Genomic DNA, 23,066 nt, shown 5'->3' on the forward strand with positions numbered 1-23,066 from the left:
AATACAAATAATAAAATGAAAATAACTGCATTAAATGCGACATTTAACATGTAGGTCCTCGTGGTATCCATAATAAGGTTTTTTTGAGTTAGATCACGTAAATATAAATATGTTGTTAAATCCACCACCACCCACAGCCAATTAGTAAGGATTGTCACGTAAAACAAAGATGCCAATTAGTTACTAGTTCAGCACACCGGTGTGTTGGAGAGTAAACCCAAAGCATTTACAATTCGAGTACGGCGAAACTTCGCACAAGGAAAAACGTTTACATGACAAACATCATTAATTGGCTGTGGCGGGTTTAACGACACATTTACGCGAGCTTACCAAAACAACGTCTTATTGGTGTAAAGTGAATATCAGCAGCAATGCAGAAAACATAGGTGGTGGAGCACGTGGTACTGGCAGCAACCACCCCTATGTATACTGCACCAGCCTTAATAGGTGGTCATTGACAGTCGTACCCCAACTGCTCTACACTCAGTTTGGGGATTCTTTGTGTGGTATTACAATGGTTACCACAGTGTTCCACGAATCCGTGATCAGAGTTTCATTTACGGCCAAAGATAACATCAGAGGCAAGTTGAAAACCTGAACTTGTTCTAGACCTCCCGTCAAATGTTAACTAAGCCTTAAGCGCCGAGTGTGGTGGGTAAATGTCATCACTGGGGAGACTAAGATAGATTAGTGTGGCGCTGGCCACACTTTGCCTTCATGCACTGTGGCCAGGCGTAAGAAATGCTTGCTAACAACAATCCATAAGAAATATGGGGACTCATCTTTTGTACTCTAAATGTGACTTGGGGATACGGCTGGAAATGAATTGTGCATAAACGTACCTTAATATGCCCATGGTTGGCAATTTTGGAGCATCAACATCAGGAAACCGTACACTCTTCAAATAATTGCGAAGTTTCTCGTTACGAAGTTTCCATGACACGCATTCAGGCAAATGCACATTCTCACGCTGTTGGTAACGTTTTCAGTTCCATTTGTAAAACAAATCTACATTGTTTTTCTTTTTAAAATTACCTGAGGAAATGTTTAATCGCCAGGATTGCAAATGAAATGTTTGCACTGTTGATAATGTAGAAAGTTCCATTTGTAAAACATCTACATAATGTTATGTTATTATTTTTGTTTTAATACGGTACTGAATATTCCTGAGCACCGGGATGGCCTAATTATTTTCATTGATGTGGCTCGTTGAAATAGTTCAGTGTTTTAAATGCCACACTGGCTCGATAATCAATGCAGCCAATGTCAATGATGTTGCCACACATTGCCATCGCTTTCTTCCTTTCATCTGCCAGGCCCTGTACTCATTACCCAGTCGAGACAAACTCCCAGGTCTACTTTTAAGGTATAATTTCAACCAGTCCCAGCTAGCGTAATAAACTCATATTTTGAATTCTGTTTCAAACTTTTCTCAACCTTTCACAATACTCATGCTATTTTGTTTTCTCTATTTTCTAAGGAAAGCCTCGGTGAGTCTTACTTGCTTTTGTAAGCAGCGGGCATTGCTTTAATTATTCCGCAAATTCATGTTGAGTGTTATGAGGAAATTATTACTTGCACAATTAACGTATACAACACAGTATTGAACGTTTAACGTTATTGTTTCAATGTGATATGTCAGAGAAAAACAATCCATAACATGGTAGATGAAACTTAGAGGCGGTAATATTGAATCCTGCCAGAGAGTGATCAGAAACCTACTTTCTGCTGACGATGCAACTTTGATCCAAATATTGATCAACCTCGACAACATTTGCACTTTACCTGGCCTAATTTCTCCTTCCATTTCCCTCGTAACGCAAGCTCTTGGCACTCTCAGAAAGCACTTCAGGTGCGGGGGTGCCCTTGGCTGCTCTCTACATTTCAAATATGCAAAAGATGCGTTCCCGTTGAAACATATTGGAATGGAGTGGTCAGTGGGTCGCCTTTATTTATATCTATGAGTGCTTTTATGTATTCGTGAGATTGTGACGCTCCCTGTCAATAACCATGCTCTGCATTTAAATGTCAGCTCTTTGTTAATCCACAGGCGTACGAACACCTCCACATGCACTAATCGGTCGTTGGAGTTTATTATTTTAAGCATACTTCACTCTCGTGATTGGTGTGGGTCAGTGGAGAGAGAAAGTCCAGAACAGGTTCCGTCATCGTTCACCACTGATGTTAGCCTTGACTATAATAAAACTCAGGTGACCAGATTCATCGCACAGTATGCTACCCGCCGTGTCACTGCTCTAATATCATTGCCGATACCATAAACATATTTAGCAGTGCTCATTCCCAACGGTGGCCATAATCAAGCGGTGTAAATCCCAAATTACAATGATAGCTCCGTCATCTTTTTAGAAAGACCAATGTTGGATTCCCACATCGTATTTCCATGTCATCTTCAAAGTGTCTCGCTGATTAAACAGCACGAGACGGTGCTCATCTCGGCCCTTAGGCAGTCATAAACACCTGACATTCCCATGGCAAGGCCCGTCTCTTCGTAAGACAGCCCCGCTGTTGACTTCCCAACAAGGTGGTCCTTCGTTGCCCTTGGAACTATGGCAATGGGCTCAGTCGCCGTCTGACTAGAAGTTCAATTCATGGCCTCAGACGGCCATGAATTCTGTGGCACATTAGGGATGGACCACTCTTTGAATTATTTCGTCGTGCAGCAATGGAGTAAAGTGTGGTTTTGTGAAGGTCCTCATGTGTTGTGCAGTACATCAATGCACGTGTGTACACCAGCATGCGATACTTATTTTGGCCTGTAGGTGGCTGTCAGGGTTATTGAGTAACCTGACCTGTACACCAGTCACGTGGTTAATGGCGACTCGGTTGAGAATTTCTGTGTGTGACACACGTGCTGTTGCATTTTACAGGTAAAGGACCCAAATGTTGTTTTTGATAGTTGTAGAAATGTTGTCGTCTTTAAGCGTGGCTTTGAATTGTTAGTTTGTGATAAATTCAATTGGAGGGGGTTTGGCACTGTACACTGTTTAGGATGATGTCCTGTAGTTAATACTGGTAATTCTCTAGCCCTAATACTGTTTATTCGATAGCCATGCCCATTCACCCAGAGTATGACTGCTTGCAACGCTATTAAGAATATAACACATGTACAGTAGTAAGTTTTGCAATGGTGCCAAGTACAGTACTTATACAGTACAGATAATGGGTGTAAGATATCAATATAAGTGGATGGTATAGATAGACATACAGGTTAGGATTAAAGTAATATTCGAATAGTGAAGTGTAAAGGTTATGATTAAAGACAAAGATGGTTTATCAGTAGTGGAATGGGTTTAAGGAAAACTGTTATTGAGTAAGGGGCCGTCCATAAATGACGTCACGCACCTAGGGTGGAGGCGGGTCAGACATTTGTGACGATGTGTGACGAGGGGGGGGGGGGGGTGAGAAATGTGACATCACATCAAAATGCGCAACTTTAAATAAATATAGACAACACGTTCTACTTAATTAAATATACGTTTTAATAAATGTTTTCTCCTACAACATCAGAGTGCCGCGGCACATTAAATACGCACTACAATGACAATAGTTTAAAGCGATTTGAAGCATGGTTTTTTTTTTGGGGGGGGGGGGGGGGCGAGCTTTGTGACATCATATTTGAGGGGGGGGGGTCTGACATTTTGTGACGCCATGTGACGAGGGGGGGGGGGGGGTCAAAAATCGTCCAAAATCGCGTGACGTCATTTATGGACGGCTCCTAACCTGACCTGTACACCAGTCACGTGGTTAATGGCGACTCGGTTGAGGATTGCTGTGTGTGACAATTGCTGTTGCATTTTACAGATTATCACAATAAATGTGTTTGCCTTCGATTTGGAGCACCTGCCCATGTTCTTCATTTCGAGTGTGCAACATATTTTGGTGAGCCTGGTAGGAGTTTCCCATAGTTCACTGACAGGGATCAACTCTTACAACGAGACGGACCAAGCAATTGTACGGGCACCATATGTCAAGACAGTCGGGTAAGGATCTGAACGGTCTTCACATCATGGCGCTGGAACAGCTGCAGGACAAGGCCAGTGCTGCTTTGAATCAGCTGCAGAGAGCCTAGGTCATGGAAACATGCAGATATTTTAAGTGTTTCCATGATGATGAGACTGGGGAAGATAAAAGCAAATGGGCTTTAATTCGTATGGCTGAAAGAGTACTCGATGAAGTTGAATACCAAGAAGAAGATAATGAGGCCTGTATATATTCAAACCCTGCTGTCTTCATTGAGACAATACAGCAGAAATACAAAGACAGCAAGGGAACAGGTCAAACACTGCCACCATCAAAAATATCTGAAGATATGGATGATGAAATACAAGAGTCACAAGAAGAATCCAGAAAAACCGTTGAGGAAAAGAAAACCTCAAGTGAAGGTGGAATAAAAACCACAGCAGCATTGGATGCCATACGAATTGCCAGACTAGGAAATGTGCCGGAAGTTACAATACGGAGATTATTCAGGATCTGTGGGCAGATTGGTGAAGGAGGGCAGAAAGACAAGTTATCTTACACCAATCTGATGCACCACATCGACACAGGAATCCGTAAGGGCCATGCTGAGCCTGACAGTAATCAGAGCAATCAGTTCTGGTCTGAAATTGAGGGACATGTGAGAAATAAAAAACTGATTTGACTATTTCCAAGTTAAAAACCATTTTGAAGGGACACTATACAGAAGAAAGCACATCTGATCTCTATCATAAGTTGATGAATACCTCTCAGGAACCCAGATAATCTGCACAGAACGTTTTGTTCTGAGCTATCGAATTAAAGGACAGACTTATTTTCCATCTAAGTAAAAAGGAGCTGATGACCAGTACAATCCAGATTTGGCACGCAGGAAGTTCCTGAGGTCGAAAGACACAGGATTGCTCAGTGACCCTATACAATTCCAAATGAAGCCCCATCTGGATGACATCACTGTCACTGATGATATGCTGATTGAAAAAGTCAATGAAGCATCCAGCCTGGAACTTGAGAGATAAAACAAGCTAAAAAATACCATTGGTACCTCATTTGCCAGTAAAAAATATGATAATTATTTTTTTACCATTTTATCTAGCAACAAAACTGACACCTTTTTTACGAAAGGCGCATCTGGTCCAACCCATGTGAGACTAGGCTCTAAGGAAAGCTATCTCGGGTCTGGACCAATCAACTTCAAGGACAGTGCACACATTATCAGAGTTATGCTTTTTGTTTGCATTATGACTGCAGGTATTGCGGTCTATGCAAACATGACTCCTCGTAAAAAAGGTGTCAGTTTTGTTACTAGATAAAGGGGTAAAAAACCAATTATCAAGCTAAAAAATAATTTACCTGCAAGACTTGATCAATCGAGGCTGGGTGACAATAACAATATCACCATATTCTTCAACAATTGTCAAAAACCTGAGACTATGTTGTGATTACTGAGAGCTGAACGAGAAGTCTGTTCCTAACAGGCATCCCATTCCAAGGATCCAAGACATGCTTGACAGGTTGAGTGGGAGTTCTTGGTTTTCTGTTTTAGACCAAGGGAAAGCCTACCATCAAGGCTTCCTTGATGAAGAAACTTGCCCCTCAGTTTTTATCACAGTATGGGAATTATATGAGTGGGTGCGTATTCCCTTTGGTTTGAGTTCAGCAGCAGCAGAATTCCAGAGGAGCATGGAGGACTGCCTGTCTGGCTTTTGGGATGAAATCTGTCAGCCCTACCTGGATGACAACTTTGTTCACAGAAAGTACTTTGAAGATCATGTCCCGCATGTACAAATAGTCTTGCGTCGGTATCAACAGCATGGTATCAAACTGTCAGCAAAGAAATGTGCGTTGTTCCAGAGCAAGGTGCGATACATATCGAAAAATAAAATGGAAGAATGAGAGTTATAGCATATGGGTCCAGAACTCTCACTCCACCAGATAAAAATTACCACCTTCACTCAGGCAAGCTGGAATTTCTGGCACTAAAATGGGCAGTTTGCGAACGTTTCCGGGATTATCTGTATCATTTGTTTTATGTTTCATCTTAAGCAATAACCACTTCTTAACATATTAAACACAACGCTTACAAAACACTTTACCATATCACTGCTTATATTTTGTCTTGATCACCCATGTTGTAGTCAAAAGTCCATTATTTCACCATGGACTCCAGTATCAACCGACAGTTATCCCTTGTGCTACCGGGCTCCCTCTCATGATGGTAGGTTCGCCCAACTTGTCATAGGTGAGTGTATTTCGCTGTCTTATCTCTCTCTTTGAGGGTGGAGTCTCCTGTTGTGATGACTATTTTCATCCTCTTCATCACTCTGTTCCAAGTCACTTGCAGATTCACTTGCTGGACTCAACTGCTCTTCTTCATTATTTACAGCCAAAACGGTCTCACTGTATTCTGATCCCTTCGGCAAGATCTCTCCCTCAGTTGCTTCAGTGAACTGATATTCACTCTCTGAATCTGTCTCACTGCTCTCTGTACCAGCTGTTGATAAATATTCCTTGGCTGCTGCCGATAACTGTTGTTCACCTTCTGTCTTGTGTGGGTGGAATATTTCAGCTTCTGGGTTTAATGGTGACTGTGTCCTGTATTACTGGAGCTTGCTTATCAGTTTTTGGCCAACTGTAATGACCTCTTTCAAATTCTTCATTCGTTTCCAACTCACTGTTGGTTCCTACGTGTCTTTCCATGGGCCTCTTGTCCTTGTTTGGTGAGTTTTCTTTATTGCTTTCTTACTCCGTTGCTTTTGTGATGGCTGCTCAATTGGGAGGAAGTCACAAGGTAGCAGTAAATTCCGATGAATCACCTTGGTTCTCCCTTCACCGCTCCCAGGTTTCACCTCATAAACTGGGCTGTCATTACTTTTTCTCCCAATGGTAATATACACCTTGTCCTCCCAGTAGGAGCGAATTTTGCGCGGTCCCCCTTTTTCACTCATGTTTCTCACCAGGACACGATTGCCTTGCTGTAGCTCTGCCCCATTGATTTTCTTGTCATACTGGCCCTTCCCTTTAGTGGCTTCTTTTGTTGCACAGTTGGATGCTATTCTGTCGGCTTCCACCATCCGCTGTCTCCACTTCTCCACATATTGCTTATCGGATCCTCCCTCTCCCTGGTATTCGAAACCAAAAATAAGATCCACTGGTAGTTTTGGAGACCTCCCAAACAGGAGATACAAAGGTGAGAATCCTGTGGCTTCACTATGAGTACAGTTATAGGCATGTACTACCTTGGCTAAGGAGCTCTTCCAATCTGTCTTCTGCTCTTCAGTCAGAGTCCTTAACACTGAGAGCAGCGTCCTCTTGAATCGCTCTACCTGTCCATTACCCTGTGGGTGGTATGGAGTAGTGTGGGAGCCTCTTATTCCACAATTTCCCTTCAATTGGGCCATAGGTTGATTCTCAAACTCTCTTCCCTGATCATGTTGAATTTTCTTGTGGGAAACCCAAATTTAAGGGCGTAGTGATTGGACCACTTGCCAGCCACTGTTTTTGCAGTAAAATAATACATTACAACCAGGATATATTCATGTCCCTGCTTATATGTTTATCGGTGCAGGAAATCAATGGAAACCATCCGAAAATGGTATGTGGTTTTGATGTTAGACAAAAGTGCCTGTGTTGGTGCGTTTGGCTTTCTTTTACAAAATGCTCGACGTCGTTTTTCATCCTGGGCCAATAAAATCGATCTCTGATCAAGTTCAATGTCCTTTCCACGCCAAGATGGCCCATTTCCTGATGCATTTTTTTTTATAGACCAATGGGTGATACAGTTTAGGCAATACCAGCTGGGTCCTGGTATTGGTTTTCCGGTACAGAATGCCCTCCTTGCTGATGTGAAGCTTTGCCCATTCTCTTAATAATGCCCTCACGTCTCGGTTTTCTGTCTGGCTTGCTTTTACCGTGGGCCTTTGATACTTGTCTTTGTACTCCAATACTTTGCAAATTACTGGGTCTCTTTGCTTGGCTTGTCTGAGTTCACCCCGTGGGATCGGTTGAACCGAGCAAGCTAGTGAGTCACAATCCTCCTGAAAAAGTCACGTAGAAGGAAAATAATAAAATAATAAAAATAAAACATAAAAAAATAATTCTCACGACGTTTTGGCCACAACGCAAGCAGCCGTCATCAGGTGACGAACAGGTCTGGCCGAAACGTCGTGAGAATTATTTTATTATGTTTTATTTTTATTATTTTATTATTTCCCTTCTACGTGACTTTACCGAAAGAACCAAGAAGATGAATCCCTGCAGTCACGAAAGCTTTAAATCGAAATTTAATCCTCCTGTATTTCTATGGCATAGACTGTTATCAATCTGGACCAGGCTGTTGATTCCTCATGCTGAATGGTGACTCCCTGCATTGTAGCACTAATCACCTCTGGGCTGACTTTTTCAGTGCACTAAGCTATGAATCCATCATTTTCCAGTGGCATCCTTGACAGTCCATCAGCATCTGCATTGGTTGTACCCAGGCGGTACTTGATTGTGAAATCAAAGTCGGCCAATTCGGCAACCCATCTTTGTCCAGTTGCATTGAGTTTGGCAGTGGTGAGGACATAGGTGAGGGGAGTATTGTCTGTCTATACCACAAATGAAGGGGCATGATACAGAGAATCCTGGAAACCTTCACAAACTGCCCACTTTAGTGCCATAAATTCCAGCTTGCCTGAGTGAAGGTGGTAATTTTTCGCTGGTGGAGTGAGAGTTCTGGACCCATATGCTATGACTCTCATTCTTCCATCTTGCCTCTGGTAAAGGATAGCTCTCAGGCCTTCTTGAGAGGAATCGCAATGTAAGACGAATGGTTGATTAAAGTTTGGGTATGCCAATATCGGTGGACTGGATAGGTGATCCACCAACTGTATCAGAACCCTTTGGTGGGAATCTGTCCATGTTATTGGTGTTCTGCTAATCAGTTGGCCTGATTTTGTTCCCTGTACTGTTTTTTTTCTTTTGAAAATACTTAGGTGTTGTTAAAAGCAAGTCATACAGTGGCCTGGAAATAATTTGAAAGGTTCTGTACAGGTAGTTCCCCCCGAGTTACGATGGTCCGACTTACGATATTTCGATCTTACGATGGCGATAGCGATACGACAAAATTGTAAAATATTTTACATTTCGCGCGGCAGGCAAACGCAGCAGCCTACGAGGTACGATACTGAAACTTGATCATCGCCATCCTCTTCCGACAACGAAGTTAATGTCGCCATCAGCAACCTAACATCGTTCAAGAATGCAGACGACGGACAGAATCTTGGTGAGTACAGTACAATATGATACGTTACGATACGTTCAATGCATGTATGATACGTAGCTTTAGCGATTTCATTTTAGGGTTACCACGATACGATGCATACGTTTAATGCATGTTAAAAGTTTTATAGCAGATAGGATTGTTTCCTGAGAAAAGTTTCTATTAAATTGCAGTTCATATAGGTAGGCTAAGAATTGACCTTGTTTTTGTTTACTTTTTAATTTTACTGTGCAATACATTATTGTAATTAATAAATGCATACAGTAGATCGTTTATACAGTACGGTACTGTAAATTGTTCTGTTTTGCTAAATTATCACCATTCTTTAAGACTCCTAGGTAGGCTAGGCCATCTTCGACTTACGATATTTTCGACTTACGATGGGGTCGTCGTAACGCATCTCCATCGTAAGTAGAGGACTACCTGTATATATGTATGTTGGTAGGCCGATAAGTAAGTGCCTAAGAGCTAAATCCATAGGGCATTGACAAGCTGGAAAGGATTTTATCTTAACAAGTACTGGGAAAAGAATCCTACCCATTTCTGGTCAGTAAAATGTGAAGCGTGGTTTAATAATACCAGAGTATCTGGTAAAAGCATAATACAATGCTCAGACTCCTATCTCTTCGTGCACAAAGAGTTGGAGCTAACCCAACATAGAGAGCTGATGGAGTGGCGCTATCTTGGAAGGGATATGATCCCTAGAGAAATTGTTTTACAGGTAGGAACAATGTTCCACACTGCCCACCAGGGATTATTTAGCTGTCCGTCTGTCTGACTGTCTGTCTGTCGTGCATAAATAAATATATAATACACACAGCTCTTTGATTGGTGGAGACCTTACAAACAGCTCTTTGATTGGTGGAGACCTACTGCCGGGTACGGAGAGGGGAGGTGCCTAAGGGAGGAGGGTCAGGGGAGGGGCCTAAGGAAGGGGGGAGTCAGGAGAGGGGCCTGAGGGGGGGGGGGTCAGAGGAGGGGCCTAAGGGAGGGGGGGTCAGGGGATGGGCCTAAGGATATGGGGGGTTGGTCAGGGGAGGGGCCTAAGCAAGGGGAAGGGGCCGATAGTTAAGGGGGCTGGCTACCTGGCTGGCTGCCTGGCTACCTCAAGTCAAGTTATCTTTTATACAGGTAGGAACAACAGGTTCCACACTGCCCACCAGGTATGAGTTGTCTGGCTGTCGTGCACGAATGCGCTGTCCAACCAAGTTCCTACCTGCCCACTCCGAAGGAACGTGTTAACGATTTCATAAACTCCTTTCGTGACCAGTTTAAGGAAAAATAAATACTGCTAAATGTTTGCAAGGGGAAAAATGGAGTGTCGAGACGACATTCATTCTGTGGGGGAGAGTGTGGCACATGAGGAATTGATCACTCTGTTAATTATTTCCTCGTGCAGCAAGGTAGTAACGTGTGGTTTTGTGAAGGTCCTCATGTGGTGTGCAGTACATTAATGCACGTGCATACACCAGCATGCGATACTGAGTCGGGCCTGTAGGTGGCTGGCAGGGTTATTGAGTAGCCTGACCTGTACCCCAGTCACGTGGTTAATGGCGACTCGGTTGAAGATTGCTGTGTAAAACACACGTGCTGTTGAATTTTACAGATTATCACGATAAATGTGGTTGCCCTCAATTTGGAGCACCTGCCCACGTTTTTCATTTTGTGTGTGCAACACTGAGAATCCACGGCGACCTTGAATGAATGTCATAGTGGAAGCACAAGGTAAAGGTGCAGCTCTGCAATTGCTGGCTCACGCCGCTGCAATCAGACCCACACATTATCCCACCACACGCGACCTGCCAATAGACTATACTGCCGGGTGCAGTATGTAAGAATTACTCATGGTTACTATTAAATCGGAGTGTAAATGTTAATGCTCAAGTTACAGTGTTGAGTTGAAATCCCAGGTAAATGTATCCCATTGTCCCTTCTTGTTTGATGAGATTAGCACTACTCTGGGGGAGGCGGGCAACAGTGGGTGTACTAAGGGTCAACTTGCCCCCTGTCATAGAAATATGGAGTTACCACCACTGGCTCTCTCATGAAGGCATCCCCAAACTCAGTCTCGCATGGAGACACTGAAATGTTTTACATTTGTTGTTGTTCACGGTCTGATGATTGTTGATTCATAATTCGGGTTTGATCGTGTAGGTATTACGTGAAATTTTTCTAAAATAATAATGTCCATCGTGTAGTTAGAATAAATCAGGCAAAAGTCCCGATAATAATGCTTTCTTCTCAACACTCGTTCGGTTTACTGAAAACACAAATAAATTAGCATATTTGCGCACGTGACAACTTGATTCAATTGGCTATTGTCGGGTGGCGGAGGGTTATCGTTCCAAGAGAAATGACCTTAAACACGACACGATATAATCTAAAATCAACGGATTACGAACCATACGTAATATTGGTCGTGAAAGCCTACGTATACGATTTGATCGCGTATTCATTTGTCATTTTTTCCACAACAACAGTGACTAAAACCCTTCACGTCTCACTGCTTCGAAACTCCCTACCCCCACAAGGGTTATAAAAAAAGAAAAACAAATACTGGACTCACCGGAGGCTTAGCATCACATTACAAGGCCCAGCAGGAAGGAGCCCTGGCAGTCAGTCTCAGGCAGAGCAGTTTTGTTTAAACCTTTTTTTTCAGAATTTCTAAAGAAGCGTGGCTACTGGGAAACACGATTTTCTTGAAATTCGAGTTACCGGAATTCATGTAGCTGGAACATTGTCTGCGTTTCATGTAAACAGTACCAATACATGGGCATGATTAATTACTCATTCATTCTGCATTTACACGTTTAGCCCTTTTGTCAATCAACTGCTGGATGAGGGCCTCCCAACGCCTTAGTGGAAGGGGGGCGCAGAACAACGATGGATATTACTGCATTGCGGGTAGTGGGGAGTTACCATGCTGGGCAGCCCGAGTTGAACAGTGAACAGTTTATTTAGAATTGCCCTGTAAGCTAAGAAGCTCTTTAACCGGGTTTCATCAGCAAAAAATAACTGTAAGATTTTAAAACACGTTTGCAACAGCTCGCATAAAAATTATCAATACAATAAATACAGCAATGAAAAAAGTCAACACATTTTTTAAATACACAATATATTACTTAATTATGAATTAAATATTTAACTCAAGTTAACATTAAGATTAGAGAAACATATTGCAAAATGGTGCATCTAGAGTGAGGAATAAGATTCGATAAAATATTGCAAAACTAGGAATAGTAACACCTTTGGTAAAATAGTTTTCCTGTGAAAACAACACATTTCAAGTAACACTAACAATCATAACAATCACCATGACATTGCACACATTGCAACAGAACAGGACTCAAATGCGGAATAATAATTAACAAAGGATTTGTATATCATCTACGTGCTTCAGCAGTGGCAGATTGGCAGGAATGCGCTTGAAAGAAGTGATTTAAGATGATTGAGTGTGGGTATAGACTGTTAATCGAGTTTGTGGTTATATTATTCCAGAGACTAGGGGCAGCCACTAAGAATGTCCGTTTACCAAAAGCTGTTTTGTACCTAGTTGGTGAAGACGTGAAAGCATGGAAGCATTGTACAAGCAGGGGTGGCTACGTACGGTGTGAAAGAAGTTCAACATACATGTAACTATGGGTTTTGCTGCATTGCCCTCTGCTGCTCACCACTTTGCCCAGGAGCTTTTTAGCAACCTGCTTGTGTATGGTGGTCACCCACCCAAGCATTATCCAGGCTCATCCATACCTCGGGTTGAGCCTGCCAAAAGACTACATGTGTGGTGGAAATCCCACTTGACTAAGTCGGGGAAGGGTCTACTCAGGAGAGAATTACGAACCGGTCATCGTTGTTTTGCCGATCCCTATGGGATGGTGGTGGTGCTTACTCGACCCCAATACGTGGATTTATGTTCAACTATAAATCTGATTTCTTAGGAATAAAACACGTTTTTTTTATTTTTTTAAACGAACGAGTCAAAGCTTTATCCGGAATGTTTTGCTCATCGAGTGTGTTTTTTTTGTGCAATGTTTATATTCCTCTGCACGTCAATAACATCAATGTCTATGCATCATTTCCATTCCAGTTAATATTTAATCTGCTTTATTAATGGATGTGTGAATAATCCCTATTCGCAACCTCTCCTCTGTGAGAGTATCGCGAACGCACATGTGGATGTGCCCAGGCACATTTGTCCGCGCGTGTAGTTGATTCTGAACACGTTTATGTGCATTTACTACGTAGCGCAATTCACGTGAATTGTACGGTTTATACAGCGCATATAGATCTATTAATCTAAAGAAATATACCGCATGTGGTGCGCATTTACGATAATCACCAACATAAATATCTGCTACACTTAAATACCGCAGCTCATTTAGATTCAGGAGGACGTAAATCCTTACGAATGCTTTACGTGGTATTGTGTCGTGAACGTCTTTGTTATTTTTTGTGTTGGAGACGCTGGTGATGGATCGATGGTGATGGTCGTGGTGGTGTGGGTGTAGTGGGCTTTGGTTGTGATGGTGATGGAGTGAATGGGGGGGGGGGGTGATGGTGATATGGGAGGAGGTGGATTGGTTGTGATGGTGATTGGTAGTCATCGTGTTTGGGGGTTTGGGTAGTGATGGTTTTGATGGTGAATGTCGAGCAGTGATGGTGATGAAGTAAATGGGGGGTTTGTGTAGTGCTGGTGATGGTGGAGTATATATCGGGGGGTGATGATGATGTAGTTAATTCAGGGTTGGGTAGTGATGGTGATGGTAGTGTGTGTGCAGACGGTTTGGTAGCGATAGTGATTGAGTAAATTGACAGATGGCTGGTGATGGCGATGATGGTGTGGATATAAGGAGTGATGGCGATGGGGTGAATGTGGCTCTGGGTAGTGATGGTGGTGTCTGTGCAACAATGCGATGTAGGCTGTATGAATTTCGGTCGTGATGACGACGATGACGTGATTGTGCTTGATTAGCCATCTATGTGGTTACGACTTGCGTGTGGAGATGCTATTACGATGATGTTAATAAAGCTGGTGCAATGTTAGGGAAGTTAGGTTATGATGTCGTTCAGTGGTGATGCTTTAGAGTGTATTGGGTTCGTATGGATGTAGGGTGGGGTGGGGAAGTTGACAATAATGATAATGAAGGCTGCGATGGGTAATCATTATTATGAATGTAGTTATAAGAAGGCCGGATATTAATGATGGCGATTGAATCATGGTTCAATTAAAAGCTGCCTGAATTCTGCCTTCTGACACTGCCTTGGGCGTTGATTCGTTCATTTGAAGAAGTCGGTTTGAGCTGGTGTCTTGCCATGATTATTTTACCTTGAGATAATGAGATGAAGCGGAGCCACTCGCGATAATCATATCCCTAACACTGAGATTAACAACAGCCTTCATGCTTAGGAGAGTCCAAACATCAGCTCTGATCCTAATCAAAGCCTTAACCGTTCATCTAGAAATGTAAAAATAAAATAAACGTGTATTGTCGGAATTACACATTCCCAAGTCGAGGGCAACGATAAATTTTGCATGGCCATTCAAACGAAGCATAACCATATCAAGATTAATTGTCTTATATATACAGGGAGGTCGAAAAGTCAGAGTACATAGGGTTATTGAATTTATTTTAAAATTGGCATTAAAACAACTTGTTTACATATTAATTAAGTTAATATTTTATCTCTCCCACCTGAATACGATCGCTTGTGTGGCGATCGAAACGTCGTGATCTATTATTTTTCTACCTACGTGACTTTACCGAAAGAACCAGAGAGTAATGGAAGTTAGTTTGAACATCTGTCAAAATAAATGAAACAACCCAATGTTATTTATTAAAATAAATATAATAACCATGTCTGACCTTACTGTTGAGCCACCCTGTATATATCATTATTGTACGATCGTAAAAATGATATGGCACACAGGTAATCGAGCGAGAAAAAATTACATAACAGCAAACTGTAACCAAATAATTCACAACTAAACGTAAATGTAGCCACAATGCAAACTCTTATTCAAAATCTATCACTAATCATACTCTTATTCCAGAATACACCAGTATAATAGCAATCAGAACCATGGTCTCAAACCTAATTATGCAAATATAATTCTGGTAATATCTTATGTAAAATAATACATTTCAAACAGCTCTAATTAAATTACGCGCGTCTGTTAAAAAAAATCGGGAATAAAGGTGGACAGTTTAAATGACTCAAATCGATTAGGCATATACCACCAAACCCAATCGATAGCTTACACAACACGACACGACGGTGTAACTGGCGCATATCAATAACCATTGCTTCGAAGCGCAAACCCCAATTTCGCTGATGCGACATCCCACAAACGATGCCTCCAATGCAAACCATCAGCCAACGCCTCGACGCCACCGACGAGGCAAACGATTATCATTCGAAGAACAATAAGAACCAATGATCTCTCATGAATAATTCACGAGTTCGCGATTTGCTCGGCCCTTTAGCTCCCCCCTCCCCTCCCCTCCCTGCCCCTTCACGTAGCAAATGTGAACGCCCAATCGCTAGGAGCCCCGTGTAGGCGCGGACAGAAATCAGCACCAAGGACAGCGGCAGTTCTCGTGCATTGCACACGGGAGGAGCGTCTCACCGGTCCGCCTTAGTGAACGGTCACACGCCTCCTATTATTGGTAGTAGTACATAACCAGTATTAATTGTTGCTATTGTTACAAGTCCTGCTACTGGTTAGGAAAACACGGCGACTCAACCGCGACAAAGCCGACGCCGTATGTCTACAGTAGCGCGTAACGTGACGTTGTTAAAACGGTGTGCAGTGGAGGAGTCTTTAGTATTTAAAACGTGAACACACACACACACGCGCGCAGCCATACACACATTCACACCGCGCTCGAATACGCATAAACTGTAGGTATATTGGCATCGTGCACATATCTGGTGGCTGCGGCAGCCTTGCACACACGCGTGTCCGCACACGCTGTGTACAACACAAGTCTAAATCCGGTCTTATTATCTAGATATATATTGTGTGTGTGTGTGTATACACACAACACATACATAGTACATATACTGCACACTGAGTCTTAGATACACATCGTACACACACACGCATCTCGCTGGGATTACAAAATCACGTGCTGCTGTTGCTGCTGCTGCTGGCGGCGCGAAGGAAAACGCAGGGGACAGCAGAAGAGAAGAGGAGACGATAACTGGAAAGGAAAAAGGCATTCGACGTCGTCCTAGAACGTGGGAGTCACATTAATGACAGCCAATTAAATGGTGCAACAAAACATGTCGAGGCAGTCATCAACATCTCAGGATATCCCCATGGATGTTCTGGATAGTCACGGCACACAGGTAAGCGAGCGACGGTGCGATGTGTTTGTACGCTTGCACACGTGCACACACACGTGCATGTGCACACACACACAGGTGCATGTGCGGGTAGCTATCAAGTAAGTGTTGAGTGACCTTTGAACTAATTGTTGCGATTTTATAATATACGTATGACCGATACAACACATTCTTGATTTGAATCTTGATTTGAAGCTTTTGTGACTGCAGGAATATATACACGTACAATGTCCTTGCGGTGCTTGTGTGGTGTACATGTCTTGTTGTATGGGTGTTGTTGGTAATGCCCCAGCATTTTGTGTTGAATGTCCATGTATGTATTGTGTGTGCAGTTTGAGAAAGGAGACAGTGTTTACTTGAAATATTGAGAATGATGGAAGTGTATACAATTACGGTGTCAAATACGCGCACACGCCCATATAGATATTTTATTTTACTGGATTGAAAACACAAACGTTTGCCTTGTGGCCACATGACCCAGAATGTGCCAGACGCCGTGAGACCTCGACAGCTCGGCAGACATTGAGCCTGGATAGTGATTGGATGCGTGACCACGATGTGTAAAAGGTAGGAGCTGTGGACAGTGTGGGCAGCAGAGGGCAGTTCAACTAAATCCATTGTCCTCGACTGTCAGCACTGACCAGCGTGGTGAAGTATGGATGGTCAAAGATCCCTCACGACTAGCAAGGCGTTGGGAGACACTCATCCAGCAAGTGTGTTGACAAAACGTTATGTACAAAGATCCCCCACACAGCCTTCTCAAACTGTTGGGGCAAGTGCTGTTAGCGAGCACATATGAAGGCCTTTGTCTCCCTCGCGGCGATGTTTACACACCGCACCAGGTACTCAATTGGAGCTGATTCGACCTAGGGGAGGCCCAGGACTGGTTCGGATATGCGCCACTCGTGTTGACCGTAAGCGGGAATCGAACTCGGGTGGCCGGGTTCGTAATGCGCACGAACAATGCGTCGGGATTATGCCACGCACGCGACCGTAAATTAGCCAAACTGTTTCTGAAGCTCATCTCGTTCGAATGGTCAAAAGCCCGGTGGAGTCAATTACACATTCTCGTGGCGGGGGCCAGTTGAGTTGCACAACCTGGCGTATTTACGGCATTGTGACTCGAGATCGTTGAAACACAGAGCTAGCTCTCTGCCAGTACTCGGGCATTGTAATGGTTACAATGTCCCTCCTGTCTGAGTTCAGATTGGAACTCTTATTAATACAGAGTGTGTGTATGTGCGTGGGACTGTGAGTGTGCCATTTTGCACGCGTGTGAGTGCATGTGTACGCCTGTGGGACTAATGTGTGTGTGTGCAAGTACATGCGTGTTTGCATGCAGCGTGAATATATGTGCCTATGTGAGTGCTGGCGCGCGTGCACGTGCACGTGTGTGTGTTGGAGGAGCGGTGGCGCAGTGGGTGGCGTGCTACGAACCCGGCGACCCTAGTTCGTTTCCCGCTCACAACCAACACCAGTCACGATTATTTTAACTGATCCTGCGCCTCCCCATGGTCCCCTTGGCCTTTGAATGAGTAACTAATGCGGTGTGTAAATATCGCCACCTCGGGAGACAAAGGCGGCTGGGCATGGTGTTGGCCACAAACCCCATTCGTGTACCGTTCCGGCCTCCATAGGTGCTCGCTAACAGCACTTGCCCGAACACTCGATTAAGGCTTTACGTGGGATGTTTGTCTTTGTGCGTGCTAACACACTGTGGGTTTCGCTCCAATAACAGCAGCAGGGTTCCTTTGTCATGCTCTCAATAGGTCTCAGATATTTAGGGTCCCAATTCGGAAGGGTTAGGGTTGGGCATATCTGGGTGCGTGGTATTGCGGGAATGATTCGTGCCAAATGCATTGTCTTGAAGGTGTCTCCTCCTTAAAGCAATAACACAATTCATCTTCTTGGTTCTTTCGGTAAAGTCACGTAGAAGGGAAATAATAGAATGATAAAAATAAAACATAATAAAATAATTTTCACGACGTTTCGGCCACAACGCAAGCAGCCGTCCTCAGGTGAAGAACAGGTCTGTCGGAAAGACAGCTGTCTACGTGACTTTACAGGTCTGTCTTTCCGACAGACCTGTTCTTCACCTGAGGACGGCTGCTTGCGTTGTGGCTGAAACGTCGTGAGAATTATTTTATTATGTTTTATTTTTATTATTTCCCTTCTACGTTAGTTTACCGAAAGAACCAAGAAGATGAATCCCTGCAGTCACGAAAGCTTTAAATCGAAATACAATTCATGTTTGTGAGCCCAGCTGCCTGATTTACCTGATTTATAGCTGAAATTTGAATTGTGGGTATGTGTGTGTGTGTGTTTCATATCCATACTTATCTATAAATTATGAATTTGGATATCGTGTAATAATGCTGCGCATCAGGGCACTCAACTGACAACCATAAGGATGCAATATTTATATCCAGGTCGGATGTCAGCTTGGGCTATCGTCAAGGTGAACAAAATAGCTACCAATTTGGGAGGTTAACAATAGTATTACACAAAACAAACTGATCCTGTCAGAGGAATGTGGAATGAACACATCTGGCAAAAGATGATAATTATATACAAGAATGCCCCCCCCCACCCTGCTCGCTTGGGAAATGTGACTGAGTTCTGCATGGGCAGTGGTGGCGCAGTGATTAGCACACTGTGTTATGAAGCTTGCGATCTGAATTCAATTTCTGCCTACGGTTAACATCGGTGGCGGATGATGATGTATGAACTGGTCCTGGGCTTCCTCATCATCGTCAACCCGTACTGACCAGAGCGGTGAAGTATGGTCAAACAACCCCTATGACAGGCATGGCATGAGGAGACATTCATCCAGCAGTGGATTGACAGAGGAGGTGTACATGTCAGTATTATTATTCTTATGAAATGTGTGTAGTAGACTTTGCCGTATATTCCAAATGCTTGAATCAATATTTTTTTTATACGTGCAGAATAATGATTTAGTTTTATTCTGAGTTTTAATGAAGACAATGAAATGTAACCTTTTTTTACACGAGAATAAATATAATATTTAAGATTGCAATCATAGTTGTGCAGGAATAAGAAAGTAAGCGGAACATTTTTATGGTTTTACATTTAATAGCCCGTGAGGATTTGGATATTATTGCAGCCCTGTTTTCAGTTCGGGTGAGTTTGCGATTCTAACATTTTCGATTTCAGGTTTTTAGATTCTAAAGGGCAATTTCAGATATATATTTAATATCTTTAGATTTTCTAATCGAACATGATATATTAACTGGAGGTGTCTTTTGTGCAAACAAAAGTGACGTTGCTTTCCACCACTTTTGTCGGGAAAAGCACGGAAGTGATGTTACATTAGCGGCGTTATTTCCTCTAACAGCATGCTTGAATCAATACGAAACAAAAACACATCTTTCAGATCGTTCGAAAAATGTCGCGTCCCGGCCGAGTTTTCTGATGCTTCATGTGAACCCGAAAGTCGGGAACATGTTCCTAGTCGACAGCATTCATGCCATGTTCACACAAACATAACTCGCCAATCTCACAACCCAACGTGAAGCTCTTCTGCATCTGAATTGGCCAAAAGACACATCTCCTTAGATCGTGGTTTGTTGGATCATGACGACATTATTATATCCATGAGCCTCACACACACACACACATTTGGCTAAGAAGTGAACTCTTAAGAGGCAATACATGAGTGGTTTGCTGACCTACTTATGCGGACCTTTGAGTGTAATCTCCTCATATCCACGGGTTTTCTCCACGTGTCCTGGTTTCCTCCCACACACAAACACGCTAAAAACACACCTGGCCTCACTTTTAATATAGGCCTCAGCTACACACGAGCCTCCACTGGCTTTCTTGGGTAAAACAAGATACTAAAAAATCAAAGTGTCTCCTTGGCCTAATAAACACGGATAAATGCTCATTTCCGTAAGGGGCTCAGAAGACAAAGGAGCAGGCCTGCAAATTATCGCTGAAACCACTACTGGCAGAAGGACCTCCACTAGGGGCAATTTTGGTCTTCTCTTCCACACTGGCAGTACATCTTGGAAGAGGTGGAAGTACCCACAATTTACGACACTGCAAGTGATCTGCCGATGAATGAGCGTATGTACCCATTTCTATTGCTGGGTGGACAGTCGTGGGGGTATTTAAGATCCTTTACCATTGTTTCGACTGTCACACCGGGAGACCCCAAAAATTCAGATTGCAAAATCCAATGTGCCAACCGTTATACACCAGTGGCTGTACCACACTGGACCACACTATAGGGGATTTCCCACATTTCTATTCCAGGGGTCATTCGCTCCGGAGGACAATCACTGTTGACCTCTAACAAAGTGGAATCATTGTTTTGTATTATCAATCTCAGAATGATGATGGGCTCAGTCAATCTCAGAGACGGATTTGAACGCATTGCCTTGGAAATGTGATTGCATGTTTTTCCGTGCGTGAATATCATTCGCCTTATAGGTTTGCTAAAACCCAGATGTACATGGTGATGAATTCAATACACACATTCCCCCTATTTATAACCATTGCTGATGGCACATTTCTGATGTAATGAAATTATAATTTACAGCCCTTTGTCACTGCACTGCTGGATACATATGGGGGAACAAAGTCAGCTGCCGCTTGCACTTATGAGACGCATCTGTGTAACCCAGATAGCTTAGCCAATTTATATTCAGACATTCATTGTTATTAAACAAAAGTACGTATTAAATGCCTTTCAGAGTCGGCAGCATTCAATGTCAGATCACCATAATAATGTAGAGTGCTCTGATTTTGCAAGATCAAATCAACCTATGACGTGTACATTTTAAGAATGACATAACCCCAGTATTCAAGTAATTCGATGACAGAAGGACCCAATCACCCACAATGCACCGCATTATGTAAGAGCTCAGATGCTAAGCCGAGCTTGGGCCTTCACAGTACTTGGATGAGTGACCACCATGCACAAAATAGGTGCTCTATGCTGCTGTGGGGCTACATTGCCAGCAAAGGATAATGCTGCAAACATTATTTAACTGTAGCTGTGTGTTTCCCTTCTCCAGAATCACAAACCCACATGAACCAGGATGGAGAAGTATAGGCAGATAATATCCAAGACCCGCATGATGTAGGGGTCGTTAGATTGTGTTTAAAACCAGTCATCAGAATGATTTTATTACATGCACTGGTGAGGCCCGATGACATATTTTGAAGGCAATCTCTTTCTCTTTGTACATATGTATGTTTAACTTGTTTTGCACCGTACCTAACCAACCGTGCTAATCGGAGGTGTACCGTGTCCTTCCTCAAATATGTCGATCATGGCTTTCCTTCCATTTAGCTCTGTCCACGATATTTACTCAAGAACTGCATTAGATATTCCTCCCAATTGCATCCAATTATTAAAATTGCTTCTGTACTTAATTCGCTGTCTTCCCCAGCTTCTTGTTGTTCCTATAATTTCCGCAGTCAAAACATTACATTCAGTCTCTTGTTTTCTCACTACATGTCCAAGAAAGCAAACTTGTCTTTATTTCATTATTCTTATTAATGTTCTATTTGTAAACTGCTATCCATAATAGATGTATGTTACCCACCTTGTCTATTCATGAAATATTTAACATCCTTCTTTAAAAAAACACATTTCTGTGGCTTCTAGTTTGCTTTGTATGGTCTTTGTAGTTGTCCATTTTTCACATCCACAAAGGAGAACTGACATTATTTAACAAGGCAAGAGTGAAGCTAACAATGATAACACTCATTATGTATTCACCCGAAATGCCCTAAAGAGTCTCGGGACTTATTTTAGGAGGTTCCTGCTGAAAATGTTTGGCCAATTAGATATTTCTAAATTGTGTTTGCGTGTTGGAGAACAGACAAACGTCTGCTCACCCACTCATGTGAGCAGACAATGCTCACAAATCTAATGTTATGCATCAATAGCCTATTTTCTGTACCACACAACTGGACATCTCGTACATTTCTTGAAATAGGTGTCTCTCCTTCACACACCGTGGCCCCATCTTTCTGTGACCCAACAATTCCCAGCAGCTGTTAGTCTCTGGTTGACGGGCATACACCACCACATCTGGCCATAGCATGCTTGGCTGAAATGGCTATCTGTGTAATTTTCAGACATGCTAAGATGATTGTCATGCTCTAACGACGCAATTTACACTTACTTTCCAGTGCATTAAGGTTTTAGTACTGTGAGCGTTTAGGAGATTGTGTCATCCAGCAGATTAACAGAGTGCTATAGTGAAACAAAGTATTTCCAATGTTGATGGGAACGTGGAATTCCCACCACTGGTTCAGGCCCAACTATGGAGATGAACACCACCCCGTTGCTACATTGAACAGAAAGACACAATGTCTTTGAATGCCTCATTTCGTATTTTAAATACGTAGCCAGGAGGTTATGGCTCTCGCATGATTCGGGGTTGGGGAGAGCGTGCGGGGCTATGAGGGTAATCCG

The 23,066-nt window shown here is 42.9% G+C and overlaps 1 protein-coding gene across 1 annotated transcript in view; it reads left to right on the top strand.

Annotated features, from left to right (window-relative positions):
* Positions 1-15,861: 15,861 nt before the first annotated feature.
* LOC144724537 (voltage-dependent L-type calcium channel subunit beta-1-like) overlaps positions 15,862-23,066 on the top strand; it is a 177,610-nt gene continuing 170,405 nt past the window's right edge. The window contains exon 1 of the mRNA XM_078603771.1: positions 15,862-16,612. Coding sequence (XP_078459897.1) covers positions 16,532-16,612 — 81 coding nt within the window. The 5' untranslated portion in view covers positions 15,862-16,531. The remainder of the gene's footprint in view (positions 16,613-23,066) is intronic.

The sequence above is a fragment of the Lampetra planeri genome, chromosome 21 (assembly GCF_965212315.1).
Source record: "Lampetra planeri chromosome 21, kcLamPlan1.2.h2, whole genome shotgun sequence".
NCBI lineage: Eukaryota > Metazoa > Chordata > Hyperoartia > Petromyzontiformes > Petromyzontidae > Lampetra > Lampetra planeri.